General features: G+C 39.4%; 1 protein-coding gene across 15 annotated transcripts in view; it reads left to right on the forward strand.

The window, feature by feature from the left end:
* Window positions 1-22,987, forward strand: part of FBXW11 (F-box and WD repeat domain containing 11) — a 125,250-nt gene that overhangs the window by 89,888 nt on the left and 12,375 nt on the right. For all 15 annotated transcript variants that reach the window (XM_087429416.1, XM_087429420.1, XM_087429428.1 and 12 more), the window contains 6 exons: window positions 2,445-2,631; window positions 3,517-3,607; window positions 11,663-11,800; window positions 17,177-17,295; window positions 19,005-19,254; window positions 21,869-21,987. In XM_087429416.1, the coding sequence (XP_087285542.1) occupies window positions 2,445-2,631; window positions 3,517-3,607; window positions 11,663-11,800; window positions 17,177-17,295; window positions 19,005-19,254; window positions 21,869-21,987 (904 nt within the window). The remainder of the gene's footprint in view (window positions 1-2,444; window positions 2,632-3,516; window positions 3,608-11,662; window positions 11,801-17,176; window positions 17,296-19,004; window positions 19,255-21,868; window positions 21,988-22,987) is intronic.

The raw sequence follows: 22,987 nt of genomic DNA on the forward strand, positions 1-22,987 counted from the left end.
GAACTGGAGAACTGGAGAAGGTGTATTTGGGGGATATTGGCTGGTTAAACTTGATGTTACCCTCTAAGCCGAATTCTTAAATGGATCATCAAAAGTTAATTAGCAGGTGAAAAGACTGTGTAGGGTTATGTAAGCCTAGAAGGATGTATACAGAATGTTAAAAGCTGTTATCTCTGAGAGGTAGGATTCAGGGATTTAAAATTTTTGCTTATGTGCATTTTATAATTTTTCTATAGTGAACATGAGTTAATGTGTGTTAAAAAGGGACACAAAGCAGCTCGTGCCGACTTGTAAACAAAAAATGCAATACCAACTTTATGTAGTAAAGACCAGCAAGGGCACACACAGAGTAACCATACCAAATTCACTTCATTTCCTTTTTGGTTAAGGTTACCAGACTAGTAGTTCAGAAAAATGGTGTAAAGGTGGTATTGTCTTCATGGGGCAAAGTTTTTCCAAATATCCTTGAGGACTGGATAGAGAGATGTGGGCTGGGACAGTAGTATATCCAGATGGTCACAGAACTAGTAGCTCAGTGTTGGTGCCTTGTGAGTATTCAATGAATGGATCAGTGATAGCCTGGAGGGAAATAGCTAGAATCATGGGTGCTGTCCTTGGTTCTGACCCATTTAGCATGTTTGCCAGCAACTTGAGATAAAGACTTACTACATTTGCCCATTGTGCAGATCTGGTGTGGAATACCCACTCTTCTGGATGATGATAGAATCAGAATTCTACCGCTAAAATGGAAGGGTCAGATAAAGCTTTGAAGGTGAATTATAGTGAGGATAACCATAAACTCCTGCATGAAGCTGCCCCCCGCCCCCCAACGGCCATACAAACACAGAATTAGGGGGACTTGTAATAGATGTTTTTAGGGGAGAGGCCTAGGATTTTATTTTAACTTACTGCCGTCTTAGGAGTCTACTGTGATAAAACTGTTAGTTAGATGAAGGCATGTAGTCTTTGAATGTATTAACTGTAATATAAGGACACATACAAGAAAAGATAGTGGTTCCAGTGTAGTCTTCATTATCAGATCATAACTTTGGTATTAAATCTAGTCCAGAGTAGGAGAATTAGTTTATGAAGGGCCTCTAAACCATACCATAATCAACGGTGTAAATAGTCATTCTTAGAGTTGAAGAAAACCTTAGTTTGTAAAGCATTTTTATGCATCATCACATTTTGATATTTTCAAAATAGGACAGCGATTATTATCCCCGTTTTATACAGAAGAGGAAACTGAGGCTCTGCAAGTTTAATGATTTACCTAGACCCTGCCAAGTTAGTGCTACTATACTGCTTCTATTTATCTTGAAAAAGGGAATAACCTTGTATGGTGCATTGTTGTCTTTAAAATCATTTCATAAAACTCTTTTATTTGATTCTTACAGATAGTGTGAGAAAGGACAGTTGTTACTGGTGATTACTATTTATATGGTAAAAAACCAGGGGGCGGAGATGTTTCAGTATTATGTTCCATGTCTCAGAAGTACTACTTGTGAACCTAGACCTGAAATTGGAATTTTCTGCCTATATGTTGAGTGTTCCCACCACTACCTAGAACAGGCCTGGGATGAGCTTTATCTCTTGTAGCCACAGAGGACATGCCTAGAACCACAGGATGGGAGTTTACAGGTGGCAACAATGTTGACCATAGTGATCTTCTTGTTGTGAATGTCAGGCAGAGGTTGAATCTTGGTTGTCTTTGAGAAGACCCTTACATTGTGTGGGATACACCTCTTAAGGTTATAGAATTTGTAGGCATGTGGCTCGTTTTTGATGATTTTACCTCCACAAGAAGGAAATGAAGAAATGATTGACAAAAAAACATCCAGGTACACCTGCCTTTAACTCTTGGATTGTCATTTAACTTTTCATAAGCATTTTAAGATGTGTCAGTGTTTCATCTTTTTTGTCTCCTTAGCCCCAAGGGATTCACATAGGTCAGGGATTAATGGGATGATTTGTTAGGAAAGACAGTAAGTCAGAGAGGAAAGAACACAAACTTTGAAGCAAGAGAGCACAGTTCCACCCTTGGCTTTTACTACTTTGTAGCTGTGAAGTCTTGAGTGCTTTACCTCTCTGTGCCTTATCTTGTAAAATTTGGGAAATGGTTACCCCACAGCGGTTTTGTAAGAGTTATGTAAAAGAAAATGAAAATAAGTTTTATCGTAATATCTAACAAATATAGAACTGTCCAGGGTCAGCTTTTACACACAGGAACTGTTGCCATCTGTTGTTTCATCTTAAAAAATCAGAACCAAAAAGAAGTGTATGTATTTATGTACTCATGCACACGTGTATCTGCAGAACGTTTGATGTTACTCAAGTATGTTACCTGGTTCAGGATTTCTTTATTCCTCTTATCTGTACGGCCATGGTGACTGGTACGTTTCCACGTTGCCTCCCTTTCCTTCATTGCCGTTTCTATTTTGTAGAGCAAGGCTTAGATCACATAGCAGAAAACATTCTTTCCTACCTGGATGCCAGGTCTCTGTGTGCAGCAGAGCTGGTATGTAAAGAATGGCAGCGAGTGATCTCCGAAGGAATGCTTTGGAAGAAGCTGATTGAACGAATGGTGCGCACTGACCCTCTGTGGAAGGGACTTTCAGAAAGAAGAGGGTGGTAAGTACTTGGGTTGCTTATTCCCTTGAAACAAGTATCTTTGATATAGGGTCAGTTTGATTACTCAGAAGAGCAATTATACTTGCCAGTTTTGTTGGCCTATTTTAAATAAGCAGGAAAAGATGAGTAGTCAAGAGTTGGAAAGAAAAAAGTTAAAGCTGTTAGAATAACCCCTTCTGAATTGTATATTTCCTTTATATTTCTTAACTGTTAGGAAGTATTGTATAGTTTGAATGAGTGATTTGGGTTTTCAAAGCTATGTAATTATGCTTTTCCTTTCACATTTTTCTTATGTGATGATACCGTTATGAAAAGATAGATAAGAAAAAAGAAAATACGAGGAAGTCAAATAATGCCATTTTGCTATTTGTTACTGCTCCTGGTTGAAGATATGGGAGGCACAGTGGGCAGGATTTTTCAGAGAAGACCCGTTAACTTAAATACAGCTTTATAGCTCTGTACATGTCAGTAAACTGACCCAGTTAGCACAGAAAAAGAGAGAGCTACAGAAAGAAGTACAGGTGGTGGTGTGGGTGAGGGTTAGAACTGTGTTTTCCTTATGGGAGGAGGTTTGATGTGTACTAAGTTAGATTTTTCACAAAGTTACATTAGCACATTTTATTAAACTATAGAATGAAAGGCTAGATTATTGTGTGTTGGCTATTCAGAAAATAAAAGGCAAGGATCATGTTAGAGAGCCGTAAATTGAAGTAAACTTGTGCCTAACATGTAAATTTAATGGTCAGAAATCTTGCTTTTGAGCCATTAAAGTGCAATGCAAGTCAAAAGACTTGGAAGATAAAATATCTTTGTAAGCACCATGTTTAAATAAAATTCACCCTTGTATGTGCAGAAATGTAACATCTGTTTGTTTTTATTTGCCAGGGATCAGTACCTGTTTAAAAACAGACCCACAGATGGCCCTCCCAATTCATTTTATAGGTCATTATACCCAAAGATTATCCAGGATATAGAGGTAATTTTATGATTTATCTTTTTTATGCGCTCTTTGTATCTTGTTCTCCACTTTTTACGTTGTCTTAGAGTGTTCTGTTGATCTAAAATCATGAAACTAGTAATTTTTTTTTAAGTTGAGCTCTTGAAGCAAATGTCTCACAATGTATATAATCTGTGGCTATTTTTCAGAGTAGATAATGCCTTTTTGTAAAAAGTGATCTAACTTTTCTAAAATATGAAATGCTTCTGCAAGGCTGCCGGCTAATTAAAACCTTAATCTAAAATCAACTTTTTATTCTAATTTGATAAATTTTCCAAAATCCAATGCCCAGGTTTTCAGGTAAGCATAGTTTTACATTTTTGAGCCATCTCTAGAGAACTAGAGAAGGCACAGTCTCAGTTTCATCTGTATATTTCCCATAATTTTTCATAAAAATAACTCAAATATGATTCTAAGCAATAGTTAAGTGGGTTTTATAGAGCGAATTATGCTTCTGGACCATTTTGGGTTTGAGTGTAACTTCACTAGCCCAGTAAAACTCTGTAAACTTGATGAGAGACATTGGAGATGTTTGATATTGTTCATGTGTTCTAATGAGTTCAGTTTTATTATTTAGCCCTTTTCCTTGAACTAGGAAAGACATGCACAGGCATTTCTCATTACCTCTTTCACATGTGTGCTTGGCAGGTCTTGGTTACTTCACTATTTCCTCCTTGGCAGGAAAGTTTAGCCTTCGCTAGGCAATGCTGTATCACCCATAAAGCTATACCCAGTTTCCCAAATGTGAAGTAATCCTCTCCCCCAGGTGATAGACATAAAAGTTATTGTGCCAAAATTCATTAATGGAGAAACATGTGCTTTTTTTTGGAGTTTCCCCCTCCACCTTCCCCCCCCCCCCGCCCTTAAGGCAGATGTGGACTAATGGAATCATTCGGTTAACAGTAAATCTGAATGTGACTAGAATATCATTATTTAAAACACGAACCCTTGTCTTGAATGTTCTGCTCCCTAAAATGAGCTATAAAGTAACCTTTTATTGAGGGTTAAATAATTTAAAACTTCTGCCAGACAAATCATAAAGTTTAGGAATTAATTGATCCATTGACAGTTCAAAACTTGGAATAAATTGCTTCTACAGTGTTATTAGCTGAGACAGTGTTGACTTGAATCTTAGGTTGGTGTGTGTGTGTTTCAGGGGACAGGGGCTGTCTCTTACCCCTTGGTAGCTGCACTAAGACATTGCTTGTGCATATATGTTAGAAACTATATTACTTTCTGCTTTTTTCCCCCAACTGTTTATTACAAAATATCTCCCAATTTCCTTGAATAATTTTAGCAAGTTCTTTATTATGAGAAGGACGATGTTTAAAGTCAATCATGAGTAAATAGGAACTCGGGAAGAATTTTGATCAGGTTGAAGATTTGGTGACATAGGTTATTTTATTTAATCCCCGTGAGTACTATTATAATCAACAATATGTCTCACTATTCTGTGGCATGACAGTACATGACACCACCTACCATAACCATTTCCTCAGGCTGAAATAATATTTTAAAGTTAATAGAGGAGGCAGAAGGGAGGAAAATAGAGCTATGGGGGAAAACCCTATTTGACATAAAACCTCTACATCATGGTGGTCTACCCAGTGGTTCTTAAAGTGTGGTTTGGGAAAACCCACTGGTTGGCCACAAGAGTCTCCTCCAGATTTTTGTGGGCTAGATCTCTTGGTGTAAAGGATGATGTTTTATACCTTGGTATATATGCTAATAGTGATAATAATAAAAATAATGTACTATGTATGGAGCGTTTACTTGTGCCAGATACTTTGTTAAGCATTTTATAATACATTTTCTCATCTAACGCTCTGGACAGTACCTGAAAGGTAGGCCATGCCCTTATTTTAAAGTTGTAGAAACTGAGGCTTAGTAAGGTTAAATAGCTCACCCAAGATCACACAGCTAGTGAGTAATGAGTCTGTGATCAACCTTATATTCTTCTGCACTTAATATGACTTTTTTATACTGTAGATCACTGGTATCTCATCAAAATAGAGTTTTTACCTCTGTTTTAGGAGCATGTTTTATACAGTCCAGGGTAGGGAAAAAATGTAGAGTTATGTCAGGGATCCACAGATCAAACAACCGAGAGACTCATGGGCTTGGCTCTTGCCCATATGGCTGGTATGAAATCCTCATAAGCAGAATATAGTAATGACAAGTACCCTATTTTGAGTCCTTGCAGTATATCATGAACTATGTTGTGTGACCTAGATAGATTATTGCGTTTAATCCTTACAACAAGCTACATGTTATCCCCATCTGTAATGAGGGAAAACTGAGACAAAGAGAAGTTTTAGAACCTGTTACGTAGTTATGTAGGAGAGATGGGATTTTAACTGAGGTCTGTCTAACTCTAGGCTTAGTAGTGTTGTTTGTCATTTTCGAAGTGGAAAATTCGAGAAATGAAGGAGAAAGAGGTATGTTGTTATATGCCTACAGATTTGTCAAGGTGATCTTTTCATCTTTCTCCGGTTGTGTGAGTACTCAGTGTCCTTGACTGTTAGTTGAAAAAAGGGTATGAGTTAAGATAAGATTAGTTGGCCTTGTTTTAGTCCTGTTATGGGAAAGGCAGTGCTTTAAAGGGTTTTAAGCACATTGCCAAAAGATAAATTACACCCTGAATGTTAAGTGGATGTTTGTGTCCCCCTCCCCAGTTGCCCATACACAGCTGCAGTCTGTTTTTCCCCCATATACTTTGCAAGGTTGCCAGTTCACAACACCTTTTTCTTTTGCTCATTCTTGTTTGACGGCTCTAGTTCATGTACTAGCTCCTGTCGTCTATCCATTCCCAGGTTTGGCTCTGATGAGCTGATGACCTTGCCTTTCCACATTGACCCACCAGAAACTGGCCAGTTTTTAAGAAAAAAGTAGAGAACCTGGCTTAGTGTGGCCAATCCCCATTATTCAGGAAATGAGTATGTGAGAAATGAAGTCTGGGGAGAATAAATAAGAAGTCTTAGCTTTCTGCGAAGGTTCTTCTCTCATGGGTGTTCTTGCCACACAGAGAGAGGGTTTAGAGTGCCTCTGAACTGAGAAGGAATTCCTGGAAAACTTGAGACACATTTCTAAAAGAAACAGTCGTATTTCCTTTGCTATCTAGAATCTTAATTGTTATTATTATTATCATCATTATTATTGTTAATGGTGAGCTAGTTTACCATTAGGTACTTTGCTACAGTGATTAAATTTAATCCTCTTATTGTCAAAGCTGAGACTCTTAGTCCAAAGCCCATGCTCCTTTTGCTCTAGAATGCCCCCAGGTGCCCCTCAACAGAGAGATGGGAGTTATTATAATAGACTCACTCATTCAGAGTTCTGATGTCCCGAACTTGGATTTTTGTTTCGCCATCTCAGAATAGTGACAAACTCTTTCATATGATATGCCTTTTTCCTCTTTTTATTCACTGGATTAAAGCCTTTGAAGCACTCTCCTTGGAACAAACCACTAGTAAAATGATGGTGTGTTGTATCGCACCTTCTAATAAACCACATTTTATTCGGGGAAAGTGGGGAGCTTTGTTTTGTGGTTTGCAAACTTGATATTAACATTGTCCTGACTAGAAAATGCTGAAACTTGCCCACCCACCCAGTTGTGTTTAGGCTTCTAAAAATAATGTTATTCCTCCATACTCAGACATCTGTTTTCACTCTATTGCCAATTTAAATGCCGCTGTATACTCTGTGTATCATGGCTACTTTCCCAGTATTTTGAAAATTTGCACAGGGTAAGGGGATTTTACAAGTTCTCAAAAACATGAAATATTCCTCTACAGTAGCCACACCACCTGATGTCTAGGTGAAATGGCAGGTATCTGCATAATTACAGAGGTGCACCTGTGTATGCGCTGTATTCCTGCTGCTGAAGTTAAGATAATAGTTGAATTGCATTTGAAGGCAGAGCCCCTTCCTAGGAATCGTTAGGGAGGGCTCAGGGCTATCAAAGATCAACCTAGACTGAGCCAGTCACTCCTGGCAACTTGGTGAGAAGAGTGTTTTGGTCACAGCCTCCTCCTTTTGGTCAGTATTCTCCACCAGTGAGGGAGAGCATCACTGCTGCCATTTGTAGACTCTGTGATAAGCACTTTACATATGTAATCTCATTTGATCCTTACAACAGTTTTGAGGAAGTAGGTATTATTTTTCCCGTTTTTATGGTGGAGGAAACTGCAGTATGGACAGTCCAAGTCATTTGCCAAAGCTGCTAATTGACCTAGGTATTTTCTACCACAGTGGGCTGCCTTCCATTTTTAAAGGTCTAGTTTTTCTAAAAAAGACCTGACGTATAAGCATTCTAGTAAGATCTGAGATTGTCACATATGGTGGTAGGTAGTATTTTGGGTAGGCATAGTCAGCAGGAAGTGCTGCTTTCTTTTATGGGTCGCCTTGGGAATTGAGAAGAGTGAAGTCTTAGGAATTACACGGGGTTGGTGTGCAGCAAAGCTGTCAACTCCCTGATTTGGTTTAGTGTTGCTTTCCTGGCATATTGAAACAAATTACACTTGTTTTGGGATTCAGGAACCTAATAATTTTTAAAATAGCCCTAAGTGGAAACTTCCTAAAATGACTGATCAAGAATTACTTGGCTGGGGGCCAGCCCCGTGGCATAGCGGTTAAGTGCACACGCTCTGCTGCTGGCGGCCCGGGTTCAGATCCCAGGCGCGCACCGACGCGCTGCGTGTCAGGCCATGCTGTGGCGGCATCCCATATAAAGTGGAGGAAGATGGGCACAGATGTTAGCCCAGGGCCAGTCTTCCTCAGCAAAATGAGGAGGATTAGCATGGATGTTAGCTCAGGGCTGATCTTCCTCACACACACACGCACACACACACACACACACACACAAAAGCCTTCTCCATACCAATATTAAAGAAATATTTACAAAAAAAAAAAAAAAGAATTATTTGGCAAACTTTTTCTTTTAAAACTTAGAAGTGTATTTTAGAAAATTAGGCTCTTTCTAAGTGTCAAGAAGTTAAGCCATTTCCTAACTTGCATTTGACTTAGAATGAAAGCCTGTTATCTAGCTGAGCTTTTGAGAGGTCCTGAATGCTGGCTCTTGTTTGAGGGTCAGAGATAGAGGGTATGGCTCAGCTTTCCCTGCTGGATGGTGTTCTCTGTCCGACATCTCAGAGGGTGGGTGTGTATCGCAGGCTGACTGTGTTTTCTTACTGCAGTACCTCTCTGGTCCTCTGCTGTGTCTTCAGGGCTTTAGGTAGAGTACAAGATTATAACCAAGTCACCCAGTTCTCGAAAACATTTCACGTTAGTGGGAGAGCATGTGTGAAATTCTTTTTGGTATGGGGATTCCCTCACCCCCTCTTTTTAAATTAAAAACAATTTTTTTTCAAACTCCCATGTGATGGTAAAGGTGCTTTTTCTATTCATTGAAATACACAGAGTAACAGAGCTGCTTACTGATTCAGTAATGTTTTAAAGCAATTTTGTATGTTGTAAAACTAAGAACAGCTACATGAATTTTTTTTTTTTTTAAAGATTTTATTTATTCATTTTTTTCCCCCCAAAGCCCCAGTAGATAGTTGTATGTCATAGGTTCACATCCTTCTAGTTGCTGTACGTGGGACTCGGCCTCGGGTTGGACGGAGAAGTGGTGCCTCGGGGCGTGCCCGGGATCCGAACCCCGGCCGCCGGCATCAGAGCGTGCGCACTTAACCGCTAAGCCACGGAGCCGGCCCCGCTACATGAATTTTAAAAATAACACCTGACTTATATGTAAGACATGTTACACATTTGTCATTGTAATACTTTGGGTTTATATGGAGTCGTAGATTCAGCAGCAAACCCTCTGGGCCCCTGAAGGGCGTAGCCTGAGCATTGGTAACCACTGCCAAGAGTCACTGGCCATGAATAAGATTTTTTAACAGGACGTCTGCCTCCTAAGTTAGTGTTTTCCTGGTATGCTTAACATGCTGAGGTGGCTCAGTCACCTATCTATCTAAAATACATTATCTAAAAATACATTATTTCTCTAAGTGATTCCAAGCATTGAGTTCAGTTTAAGAAATTCTTTATATTCTGGACCCCTTTTAAAAAACTTGGTTATACAGACAGATCTGTTGTCTACCTTGATAGCTGTAGCAGAGGTGGGGTGAATTATTCTTGTTTTGGTTTTGGAATGTGGTTTTATGCCTGACATTTTACGGACTCAGTAGAGATGATGCTGCTGGCCGAGAAGCTCTGGCTTGGGAGCAGACAGGCAGGTGAGCCTTTCCTTGCTCCTGGCGTCTCTGCGGCACCTCTGTGCACCCCCTGGGTGTTGGAAATATGTGATCCTGCCCTCTCTCAAGGCTGTGAGTGGGAGCTCTTTGAAGGCAGGGGTTATATTCTGGGCTCCTCTGCTGAGTACTGAGGCCGCAAATGATGAAACATTTTCCGTTTTAAGTGTATATGTATCAGTGTCCCCAACCTTCCATCTTTTTTTCTGTAAAATGAGGACACTAATTTCGGCTTCAGTTGTGATGATTAAATTAGCTATAAAATGTATAAAGTGCATAGCATAGTGTTATGAAAGCCAGTACCGGGCACATAACATTCAGTAAATTTTAACATTTTAGAGTGTACAGAAGCACACTGCCTTCAAAATAAAAGGAAATACGGTTTGTTAGATATCAGCAGAACCAGTAATCAGGTGCTTAACATGAATAAAGATAAGATTTGTCTCCTTTCTTCAGTAAAGCAACTAATGAAACTTTTAGCTACTCACATAATTAGCTACTAAGAGATAGTCTTTCGAGCTATATCCTGAGCTCAAGTGTAACCAATTGTTATCGTCCCTATTGTCCCCTAATTTCAAGGATCAGGAGTTTAAGATCTGGTGGTTCTTCATAGAAACGTTGTATCTTTTGATCCTGAAAATCCCTCGTGTCTGCTACCAGAGGTCCGGCCTCTAGTGCTCGGGGTGTGACCTGCTTCCTCATTCAACTTTGCCCACTGGTCTCGGGCTATAGTGCTGTTCATCTCCCTTAAGTCTTTCAGCACTTACAGTTTTTAATACTTCATTGGGCACTTATATTTTATCTGGAATTGGGACAGAACTTTTTATGTTCTGTGTTACTGCCTCCATAGCTAGGACTATACTTCTTGATAGACACTGCGTATTTTAGTGGAAAAAGCATGGACTCAGAGTCAGGAAGAACTGGGTGTAACTTCCAGCTTATCCAATTACTAGTCTTATGGCCTTGGGCAAATTAAACTGCCTCCTTATTTGTAAAAAGGAAATAATAACAACTTCCTTCTATGGTTAATGTGTGGATTGTTTAACCAAATAAACGTGTTTAGAGTATATCCAGTTCCAGGTACAGCGTGCCTAGATCCTGGAGTGGTGCCTCCCTTGAAAGCAGTATGCTGCCTGTTGATCTTTTTATCCCCAAGGCCCAGCACAGCCAGTACCTAGAATATACTATGGCATCTCAGTAAATGTTGCATAAATGATGAAGGAAGGAGAATCCAGGGCTGAAATATGCCATTCTTATTCTAAAGGAACTTCAGTCTGGTAGAAAATTAAAAATGGATAACAAATAAAATTTTTTCTATAATAGTTGTCATGTAGTAGTTGTTCAAGATCTTTTCTCAATGATCAAGACAATGCTTTGGATGGATACACAGATTGTCAATATATGCTTAATGTTGGTGGTGGTCTTCTGCCAAATAATTGGCATTAGAGAGTGACCAAATGAGTTACTATTTATTTGTATGTTTTGGGTGCAGATGGCATTCTTTGAACATATTGAATTCTGTCTAGGCCATTTTTTTCAAACGCAATCCAAACTCATTGGAAATCCTATGATAGTTACCAGACAGGCAGGGAACGTTTGAGAAAAAACTTTGTTGGGCTAATGTCTTACTTGGAAAAGAGCGTGATTCCTGTCCACAGACAGTTATGCAAACCAAGATGGGGTATCAGTGGTATGCTGTTTCTGAAGCAACGCCAAAGTCTGAAGCCTCATAGAATAGTTGATTCACAAAAACTCATCTGTTGCCTCCTTTTTCCCCTAGACTATAGAATCTAACTGGCGGTGTGGACGACACAACTTGCAGAGGATTCAGTGCCGCTCTGAAAATAGTAAAGGTGTCTACTGTTTACAGTATGATGATGAAAAAATTATCAGTGGCCTACGAGATAATTCTATTAAGGTGAATGACTGCATTTTGTATGTATTATTTTTAGAATTGTGGTTACGTGTTAGACACTAGGTGTGACAATCTCTCCATTTACTCCAGATTGGTTTTTATCTGTTGCACTCAATCTTGACAGCTCTCAGTGTGGTTCTAAAGAACTAGAGCCAGAGCATTTCCCTATACTAACACTAGACCCCTGGATTGTCTCACTTCTTATCCTTCTCTAAGCACATTCACATTCTATATTCTGTATTTAGGTGCACATAGAAAATATCTCAGTATCACAGGGCTCTTGATTACTTTGCTAGCTGGTAAAAGTGTTGCTAACTTGCTTGTATATCAAAGTCATTACCTTTTATGGTTTCTGAGAAAGGCTCAGATGATAACACAGAAGAATGGTAGAGGGGCCTGGCCCCATGGCGTAGTGGTTAAGTGCACGTGCTCTGCTGCTGGTGGCCCGGGTTCGGATCCCAGGCGTGCACCGATGTACCACTTGTCAGGCCATGCTGTGACGGTGTCCCATATAAAGTAGAGAAGGATGGGCACGGATGTTAGCTCATGGCCAGTCTTCCTCAGCAAAAAGAGGAGGATTGGCATGGATGTTAGCTCAGGGCTGATCTTCCTCACACACACACAAAAAAAGAATGATAGAGCAATTTACGTTGTTTTCATTCACTTTTCAGTAGTAGATAAACTGGATTATTTCTCTGTGTTTAATGTTTGATGGCTGATCTGACAGATTTTGTTTTACATTATTTATAGGTTATTGTCATATCTTTAAGAAAACAGTGCAGGATTTTTTAAACTTTTTTTTAAAGTTATAATTTACATACAGGAAAATTCACTCTTTTTGGTGTAAAGCTCTATGAGTTTTGACAAGCACAGAGGATTGTATAATCATAACAGTAGTCGACATACAGAACAGTTCCATCATCCCCCCAAATTCCCTTGTCGTGCCCCTTTGTGTTCAGTTCTTCCCATCCTTCCCTCTTGGCCCTGGTCTTTTTTTCTGTCCACTGATATTTTTTCTGTCCCTGTAATTGTGCCTTTTTGAGAATGTCGCCTTTTAAGTCTGACTTCTTATATTTAGCATAGTGCATTTGAGATTCATGTATGTTGTTGCATTTAGCAATAATTCATTCCTTTCTATTGCTGAGTAGTATTCCATTTTATGGGTGCACCACAGTGTGCTTATCCATTTACCTACTGAAAGACATTTGTGTTTCCAGTCTTTCACAATTTTGAATAAAGCCACTATAAACATATGCATGCAAGTTTTTATGAGAACATAAATTTTTAGTTCCCTTGAGTAAAAACCTAGGAGTAAGATTGCTAATTTATGTGATAAGTATATGTTTTACTTGCTGAGAAACTGCCAAGCTGTTTTCCAAAGTGGCTATACCATTTTACATTCCCATCAGCAATGTATGAGAGTCCCTTTTGTTCTTTATCCTGGTCAGCCCTTGATATTCTCAGTTTTTTTGATATTAGCCATTCTAATAGATATATAGACATACCTCTACATACCTCATTTTGGTTTAAATTTACATTTCGCTAATGACTGATGCTAATGAGCATCTTTTCACATGCTTATTTGCCATCTGTGTATTCATTGGTAAAGTTTCTATTCAGATCTTTTGTTCATTTTTTAAATGGGTTCTTTGTTTTTATATTATTGAGTTTTGAGAGTTCTTTATATATTCTACACACGAGCCCTTTGTTAGATCTATTTTGCAAATAGTTCTTCCAATCTGTGACTTGTCTTTTCATTTTCTCCATGATGTCTTTTGGAGAGCAGAAGGTTTCAATTTTGATGAAGTCCAGTTGACCAACTTTTTCTTTTTTGGATAATGCTTTCAATGTCATATCTAAGAAGTCTTTCACTGAGCTTTTTGAATCTGTAAATTTATGTCTTTCATTCACCAAATTTCAGGATTTTGTGGGCATTACTCTTTTGAATATTTTTTCTGTGCCAATTTCTTTCTCCTCTCTTTCTGAGACTCTAATTATATAAATATTAGACCTTTTGATACTGTCCCTTACTTTGTCCCCATCTTTTTTCCTCTCTCTTCTGGATAATTTCTATTGGTCTGTCTTCAAGTTGACTGAAGTTTTCATCTCTATTCTGCCATGGCCCCCCATTGAGTGAATTTTTCATTTCAGATATTATATTTTGTAGTTTCTGTTTCTCTGCTGAGAACTTCTCTCTTTTCATTCACATCGAGTGTATTTACCTTTACCTCATGGAGTATAGTTACAGTAACTGCTTTGAAGTCTTTGACCATGACAGCATCTGGGTAACCTCCAGCTTGTCGTGTGTTGATTGTCTCTTCCCCTGAGAAGTAATCACTTTTCTTGGTTTTTGTATGTCAAGTAATTTTGGATTATATCTTGGACATTGTGGATATTATATTGTAAAGACTGTGGATCCTGGAGAATATGTGTGAGTGAGTATGTTTTTATGTGGGTGGTCAGCTTAGTTAGGTTCAGAACACAAGTTCTATCTCTAATCTCTTTTCTGCTTTTCAGAGCCTTTGCCATGCTACTTTGTGCTTGTGTGCTTTTGCTACTCAGAAGTTAGTCTGAGATTTCAGCAGCAGATTAAATATCAGTTGCCTCTTTATAGCCTTTGCTGTGCTGGTTCAGTCTGTCCTGTGCATGCGCAGGTCAAGAGTAAGCCCAAGTCATGTGTTCTGTGGGTTTTCATCTAGAATTAGGAGATCCTTTTTTTCCAGCTCTTTTCCTCTTTTGGATTTCCCTAAGTCTCTTCAACCCACAGGAATCCTTTTTTCCTTTTCCTCTGGCCAGAAAAATGGAGTTTCTCTTGGAATTTTAGTTATCTGTGCCACTGCTCTGTAGTCCATCTCCATGACTGGGGCCTGTCTTTGAATCAAAGCTGTGGGAGAAAAGAGAAAAAAAATGGGGTCCTCTATACATTGATTGGCCCCCAAGGATCCCTTTTTCTAGCTTCTGTCCACAAAGAATGGTTTCTCTCAGAATTTTAACTGCCTGTGCTGCTAGTTCACTGTGCAGCTCCCTGATCTGGACCCCAGCCTTTGGGCCAAAGCCACAGTAGAAAGAAATGAGAAAACAACAAACAAAAAGAATGGTAAGCTGACCCCTATGTGGATCGCTTCTCCAAATTTTTACTCCTTGCCACAGCCCACTTGCTGTCTTCTCCTGCCCTTCCCCTCACACTTTTCAGAGTCCTCAGCTAGTTTGTATTTTGTCTAGAGGGTTTTTTTTTTTTTTTGGTGAGGAAGATCAGCCCTGAGCTAACATCTGATGCCAATCCTCCTCTTTTTTTTTTTTCCTGAGGAAGATTGGCTCTGAGCTAACATCCGTGCCCATCTTCCTCTACTTTATATGGGACGTCGCCACAGCATGGCTCGACAAGCAGTGCGTCGGTGCGTGCCCGGGATCTGAACCGGCGAACCCCAGGCTGCCGCAGCAGAGCACGCACACTCAATCCCTTGTGCCACCAGGCTGACCCCTGTCTAGAGTTTTTAGTTATAATCAACTGGAAGATAGGTTGTAGTGGATTTCCTCCATCTTGGCTCTGTTTTCTATGTTACTTTTACTTTGGGTGAGTTAAAGAAGTTTTTTTGCTTGTTTGTTTTTCATTTTAAAAAATATGTAAAAATAGTGGAATTTCAGTAATTCAGATAACTAGGGCAAAAAGCACTCTGAATTATAGCATATAAAGAAACTTTCTTGTTGGTTTCCTGTGTGTTTGGCATTGTTTCCCAAAAGGTATTCTGTAAATGTGAATCTAAAGGAGGTTAATTTGAAAAATAATTCCCTTCAAAGAATTCAGAAAACACTGTATGCTGTATCTCCTTCTTAGAAATTCACAGGATACAGTAGCATATAAAGGCTCTGAAAAGTCCTATAGTAGAGACACCCTGTTTCCCAACTTCCAAAACATATTTGACCACAGAGCTCTATTTTTATGTAATACTTATTGATAGCCGTATCCTGTGACCACACATATACTCTAAAAGAGTTGCATATGTTACTATTTAATTGTGGCAGTTTTCCTTTAAGGAGTAGATAAGAATGGGTTTATAAGTATTATAACCCTATCCTTGTTAAAGCACAGGCTGGCCAATGGGCTTGCATTTCATTTATGGTGGATGTGTTTCTAAGGAATTCTTTTAATAGAGGTATACCCATGTTTAAATTAGCCTTAGATTTGGTTTGTAAGACATAGAACAGTGGAGCAGAAGTCCGCTTTAGAGAGAGATCATCTAGACCAGTAGTTGGAAACCTTTTGTACTTCGTCCTGCACCAGTCCTTGATCACTAATCACTTTTTCAAAATAACTGTGGTTCTACTAAGTTAGAAATTGGAAGCAAGCCTTGCTATTTTGTAGAAAGACAGTTAAATGGTTATAGCATTTGTAATATTTTGGCCATTTGCATTAAACTTTAGGAACACTGCAAATTAATGATCGTATTATTTTATAAGGGAAGAATCCACAGGTCCACAGAATATTTTTGACAATCCAATCTACAAAAATCAATTCCCATCCCCCATTATATGTGGACAATATTGAAAACTTGGAAAACACTGGAAAAATCAAAAGAAGGGAGAAAAAGAGCACTCAGTACAAAACCAACTATTATTAACATTTTACTTCCTTTTAATCTATTTTTTTATATATACATAGTGGTTATGCCATTATAGAGACGACTCTTTTTTTTTTTTTGGTGAGGAGGATTGCCCCTGAGCTAACATCTGTGCCAGTCTTCCTCTATTTTATATGTGGGACACTGCCACAGCATGGCTTGATGAGCGGTGTGTACCTACACACCGTCTGCCCTTGAATCCCGGGCCACCAAAGTGGAGCACGCAAACTTAACCACTGTGCCGCTGGGCTGGGCCCAGACACCTTTTATTCTGATTTTTTAAAAACATAACTCTGTAATAAAGCAGTATATTTTCCCATTGAAAACTCTTCATAGTTTATTTTGAAATTTTTCTGAAATGTTCAATATTTTTTATTTTTAAAATTTTTAAACAAGCGTAATGGCTTTAAGGGGTATGCATTTTTAAAGGCCTTTAATGGATATTGTCACATTATTCTCCAGAGGGTGAGCTAACTCTTTCCACAGAGTTTATTTAAAAATTTCCTCTATAAGGCTGTTAAATATAATGAGTACAGTAGTTAGGGGGACAGAGTAAACAAAATAGTACATCCATTCTGGAAGTTATTCACTGTTGCGTCTTCCCTTCTTGTCATTTCCCACCTGTTTGCTATTTAACTTCTCTTATTTACTGTAACACAGGTTTGTTTTATTTTATGATTCAGGAAATAAGGTGAGATAAAAACATTGATCAGAATGTGATATACTGAATCACTATTTGTGGTGGATCTTGTCTCAATAGATTTGGGATAAAACTAGCTTGGAATGTTTGAAGGTGTTAACAGGACACACTGGCTCTGTCCTTTGTCTCCAGTATGATGAACGTGTCATTGTGACTGGCTCTTCAGATTCTACAGTGAGGTGAGTGATTTGGCTTCACTGGTCTGAACTTGTTTACCTTTCATAAGGGGACTGAGATTCACACCATCTTCTGCAATAAGCACACGCATACTTTGTCTATGTTTTTGTATGCTGTATTTCAAAACCACTTTTGGTGTAGGTGCATTTGAGCAAACTTGGCAGGTAGGCTAACTTTTGTTAAGTAGGTCCTATTCCCATTGCCATATATTATAGAGATGGCAACATACTTTCCTATAAAGCACTTTACCTAGTATTAGGCTAGCTTTCTCCTCCCGGGAGACTGTGCTCCAGAGCAGAGGGGAAGAAGGCAGGTGTGCTAGGAGTGTGGTGGGCAGTAACCTACAAATACTGAAAGAATCAGAAGCAGTTGTTTGCAGAACCTTTTGAGGGACACAGAGAGTATGCTAGATGTTTTGTAAAATGTTATCCTATTGAATTCTCACATCAACCTTTCTAAGTAGGTAGATATTATCTTTTTTATAGATGTATTAGGAAACCAAGATCAGAGAGGTTAAGTAATTTATTTGCTCAGTCACATAGTTAGTTCATTTTGAATCTTGAATTTATGTCATTCAAGACTGTCTTCATATTGTGTAGCCTTTCCAGTAATGGAGATGCTAGTTTTTAGATGCCACCCCAGAGGCAGAGTGGTGAAATTAGAAATGGCAGTGTTCCATAGTAGAAGGGAAGCAATGACTGCTGGTTGGAAGTTGAGAGAGTAGAAAGGAAACGTTATTGATCCATTCCTAAATGGCTGAGACAAGGACGTTTTCCCACGCCCGATGGTTTTGGATTTCAGTGTGTGATGAGTTCATCAGAGCCTAGAGATCATACAGTAAAGCCTCAGTTGGACTGCTGGTGGCTTGGAGAAGGCCTGTCATGTGGAAGAGAAGGAAATACCTCTTCTAGGCTGAGTCGGAGACTTGAAGAGGATTGTTTTACAGGCATACCTGAGAGACTGGAATAGTCAGCAGCATGCCTAGTATCCAGTCCCTGACTCAGTGCTTCCAGGCCGCTCTTCTTCCACAGATCATGTCTAGCCTTAGGAGCCTGAGTCTTTCCTCCTCTGCTCTGCATGAACTTGTCCTCTTAGGAGATTGGGGTTACAGAAAAGCTATGACGTGAAAGAGCTGCCCCTGAGAACCGCATATGTCAAAGGTGAAGCAATTGGGAGACACTGGGTTTGTCCATAAAGCAGTCGGGTAAATAGATGGGTACGGGGATTGATGAGACATCATGACTTATAGTGTCCAGTTTGCAGTGGATAAGTAATAGACTCAGAGGCCTGTCAAAGGTCAAAAAGAACCTTAAGCTTGGAACTGTCCTCAGGACCCCAGCCACCAAGCCTCCTTCCCCTGTCATCTCAGATTCACTGCAAAGCCCACTTACATAAAGAATCTTTTTTTGCCATCAACACAAACCTGCAAATGCCACCCCTGAATACCTGACTGTTCAATAAACCTAAACCTGGATAGAGCCAGAATTGGCCTTCTTTTTTGTAACCATCTCAACTCTTCTCAGCAATTAGAGAAATTGTTTCTAGGGGCTCCTTTTAAGCGTGTACTTAGGTGTCAGGTCCCAATCACCAAATACAAGTCAATTCCACGCCTCCCTGGCCTACTACCAAGAATGAGCCCAGACCACAGACACCAGAATCTTTTCCTGGTTGTCTCCATAATGAAGCATTGTGCTTCTCTGTTCTCATCTAGAGTCTGGGATGTGAACACAGGTGAAGTTCTGAACACGTTGATCCACCACAACGAGGCTGTACTGCACTTACGCTTCAGCAATGGACTGATGGTGACCTGTTCCAAGGACCGCTCCATTGCTGTGTGGGACATGGCTTCTGCCACTGATATCACTTTACGCCGTGTCCTGGTCGGCCACCGCGCTGCTGTCAACGTAGTCGATTTTGATGATAAGTACATTGTGTCTGCCTCTGGTGACAGAACCATCAAAGTAAGTGTATCTGCAGTCATAACACTGCTTGCTCCTTTCCCTTTTAGAGCAGAGAGAAAGCAGAGGTGGCTTATACCAACTGATACTTGGCAAGATCTTTATTCTCCTCCATTTGTGCTTATGAGCCCTTGAGGTAGTCCTATTCTACATGCTTCTAGAGTCATAGGCAAGGTAGGAGGAAAGGGTCATTGGTCCAAGATAGAGAGCAGTCTCTTGTTTCATGAAATGACATTGTTGATAACATTTTTAAGGGGAGGAGAACTAACCTATTGAATGTGTCCTGCGTGCTAGGAGCTTATACGTTACCATCTCATTTCACCCTCTCCGCACCCTGTTGAGATAGGTATTGCCTATCTCACATTTTATAGATGTGGCTCAGAGAGTGAAGAACTGTGCTGGAGACCACATAGCTAGTTAGTGGCAGAGCTGAGATTTGATTTATTCACCTGGTCTTGAGAGCCTGCCATGCCACAGACCCTGGGCTGGATGCTAGAAATGTGATGATGAACAAGACTTGTTCCTGCCTTCAAGAAGCTCAACCTGTGGTGAGAGGCAGACGTGTGACAAGCAGTTGTAGTCTAGGGTGATCCATAGGATATGGTAAATGCAGTTCTGATTCTAATATCCATGCTAACTTTTTAAAATTTCAGCTTTCTTAATATTTTGTAACAGCTTTATTGAGTTATAACTCACATACCGTAAGATTCCGTATTTTAAAGCACACAACTCAGTTGCCTTTAGTATGTTCACAATGTTGTATAACCATCACTAGTTCCAGAACATTTTCCTCACCCTCCAAAAAAACCTCATACCCATTAGTAGTCAACCCCTATTCTCTCCCCCGGTCCCTGGCAATCACTAATCTCTTTTCTGTCTATAGATTTGCCTATTCTAGACATTTCATATAAATGGAATCATACAATGTGTGGCCTTTTATGTCTGGCTTTTTTCATTTAGTGTGGTGTTTTCAGGGGTTATCCATGTGCATTGTAGCATGTGTCAGTACTTCATTCCTTCTAATGACTGAATAAAATTTAATTGTGCAGATGTTCCACATTTTGTTTATCCCTTCATCATTTGATGGACTTTTCGGTTATTTGTGCCTTTTATCCGTCATGAATAATGTTGGCATAAACATTTGTGTACAAATTTTTGCGTGGATGGCTACGCCATTTTACAATCCCCCCAGCAACGTGTGAGCATTTGAACTTAGCTCAGAAAACCTTCTTTTTATGACCAGCACTAGACAGCATTCTAGTTTCTAGCCCCACAAAGACTAAGTAGCATCAGACCTCAGATTGGGTGGTCTGCAAGCTGGACAGCTAGGGTTTGCATGCAGTAACTCACTCACCGCTCCTTCACACCAGCCGGTACAGGATCAGTGCCTGGAAGTCAAGAGGGGTTAGGCCTTACTACAAAACAGCTGTTGCATGATAGCAGCCTGTAGTGTTTCTCCATATCTTCGCCAACACTTGTTGTTGTTTGTCTTTTTCATTCCAGCCATCCTAATGGATGTGCCGTGGTATCTCTGTGGTTTTGCTTTCCTTTTCCCTAATGACTAATGATGTTGAGCATCTTTTCATGTGCTTATTGGCTGTCTTCTTTGGAGAAACATCTATTTAAATCTTTTGCTTATTAAAAAATTGGATTATTTGTCTTTCTATTGTTTAAGTGCATAAGTTCTTTATATATTCTGTCCCTTATCAGAAAAATGATTTGCATATGTTTTCTTCCATCCTGCAGGATGGATGTCTTTTTACTTTTTTGATGGTGTTCTTTGAAACACAAACAATTTTAATTTTGATGAAGTCCAGTTTATCAGTTTTTCTCTTTTGTTGCTTGTGCTTTTGTTGTCATATCTAAGAAACCATTGCCTAATCAAAGGTCACAAAGACTTACTCTTACTTTTTTTATAAGAGTTTTATAGTTTCAGCTCTTAGATTTAGGTCTTTGATCCATTTTGGATTAAATTTTTGTATGTAGTGTGAGGTAGGGGTTCATTCTTTTGCATGTGGATATCTCATTATCCCATTCACCTACAAATGCAGCTGGTAAAATAATTCAGGGCACTTTGGTTGCTTTGTGTCTCCTTATTCGGCTTGTCATATATTAAGTGTGTCTAGGAACATTTAAGTCTTACAGATGGTTTCACAAAAGAGGGATTATTTATTCCACGTACATAGTATAAGGAGTGATGTGTCAAAACAAATGGAGCTGTTCAAGAAACTCTGCTGGAAAAGAGGAGGATGTGAAAGGTGAAGCTTTTTCACATCAGTTACATTGGGTTTGACACGTCAGCTGGCATGAAAACATAAACTCTGGCCCAAACTCTTCCCTCTAGGCAAATGAATGTCTGAACCATCCAGGAGATGTACTCTTCGTGACCATCTCAAGGTCTGGAGACTTCACAGCTTCCCTCTGTATTTCATTCCAGTTTTATCACTCAGCAGCCAAGAAAATTTTATGCTGTCCAGTCTGTCCCCCAACCTCCCAATTGTATTTCATAATCAAGTATTTTGGTTGTTATTAGAAACTCTGATTTTTTTTAAAAAGATATATTATGGGAGGACTTTTCTCCGTTCATTCTTTAAAATATTGTGAATTTGTTATACAGGTCTGGAGCACGAGTACCTGTGAATTTGTTCGTACTCTGAATGGGCACAAGCGAGGCATTGCCTGTCTCCAGTACAGGGATCGGCTGGTGGTTAGCGGATCATCAGATAATACCATAAGGTAGGTGGAAGTTGGTGTGCTGGGACAGAGCAGGCTGAGTTTTGCCATAGTGTTAACTCATCTGCCAGTCCTAATGCTCAAAAGACTCAGAATTTTTGAGGATGCTTCAGATAAGAAAACTTTAGGTAACTTTTATTAATCTGTTTGGCTCTCCATATAAAGTGGGTAAACTGTGTACGCACTGGGTGTTCGCGACAGATTCCCCCAGGACACAAGGTTTTATAGCCTCAACTCCACCCAAGATCACTTCATAGCAGAACAACTCAGAACAGAAGATGCTCCAGCCTGACTCTCTATTTTCCCTTCCCCGTGATCTCCTGCCTCCCTTCCTAACAGGTGGGAGGGTACTTTTTCTCTCCCAAGACTGCTTTGCAAAACCATCCACTCCTGTTTGGTCATTGATTTTATCTCCCTTTTTTCTTGCCAACACTCAGTGTTCTTGCTTTCTAATAAATATGACTGTCCTTTAAACACTTTCTATCTTATTAGGACTTCCCTTAAATATCTGTTTAATTATCCCAAGTCATTTTTCCACTGTCCCAATATGTGCTAGTAGCTTTTTTGTAACCAAATTGTCTAAATGTTTGGGCAAAATAAAGATTGGGTTCAAGATTATTTGAAACAAGAAGTAAGGAAGGGAGAGAGGACAGAAGGAAAAAGGTATAACTGCTATAAGTTTTCTTTATCATTTTAAGTTTTAAGATATTGTAAAAGTCAGTTTAGTACTTGAGTTTTGGTTGTCTTTTTTTCATCATGCTTTGTATTAATATTTCAGCAATAAATAATCCTTAACTTTCTTATTGGAATCTGAGGTTTTATAAAATAAGAATGTATATTACTTTACAGTTTATGGAAGGGAATCAGTTTGGAGTCATAGTGGCAGTGCTGAATGGCTGTTCACAGTAAATTAGAGAAGCCGTTATCACTGACACTGATGAGAAGATTTGCTGAGGGCGGCTGTGGTAAAATGTGCATTGGATATATGATAGGGGCTCCTGGT

Source organism: Ceratotherium simum, chromosome 4, assembly GCF_057802395.1.
Source record: "Ceratotherium simum simum isolate JZ-2026a chromosome 4, ASM5780239v1, whole genome shotgun sequence".
NCBI lineage: Eukaryota > Metazoa > Chordata > Mammalia > Perissodactyla > Rhinocerotidae > Ceratotherium > Ceratotherium simum.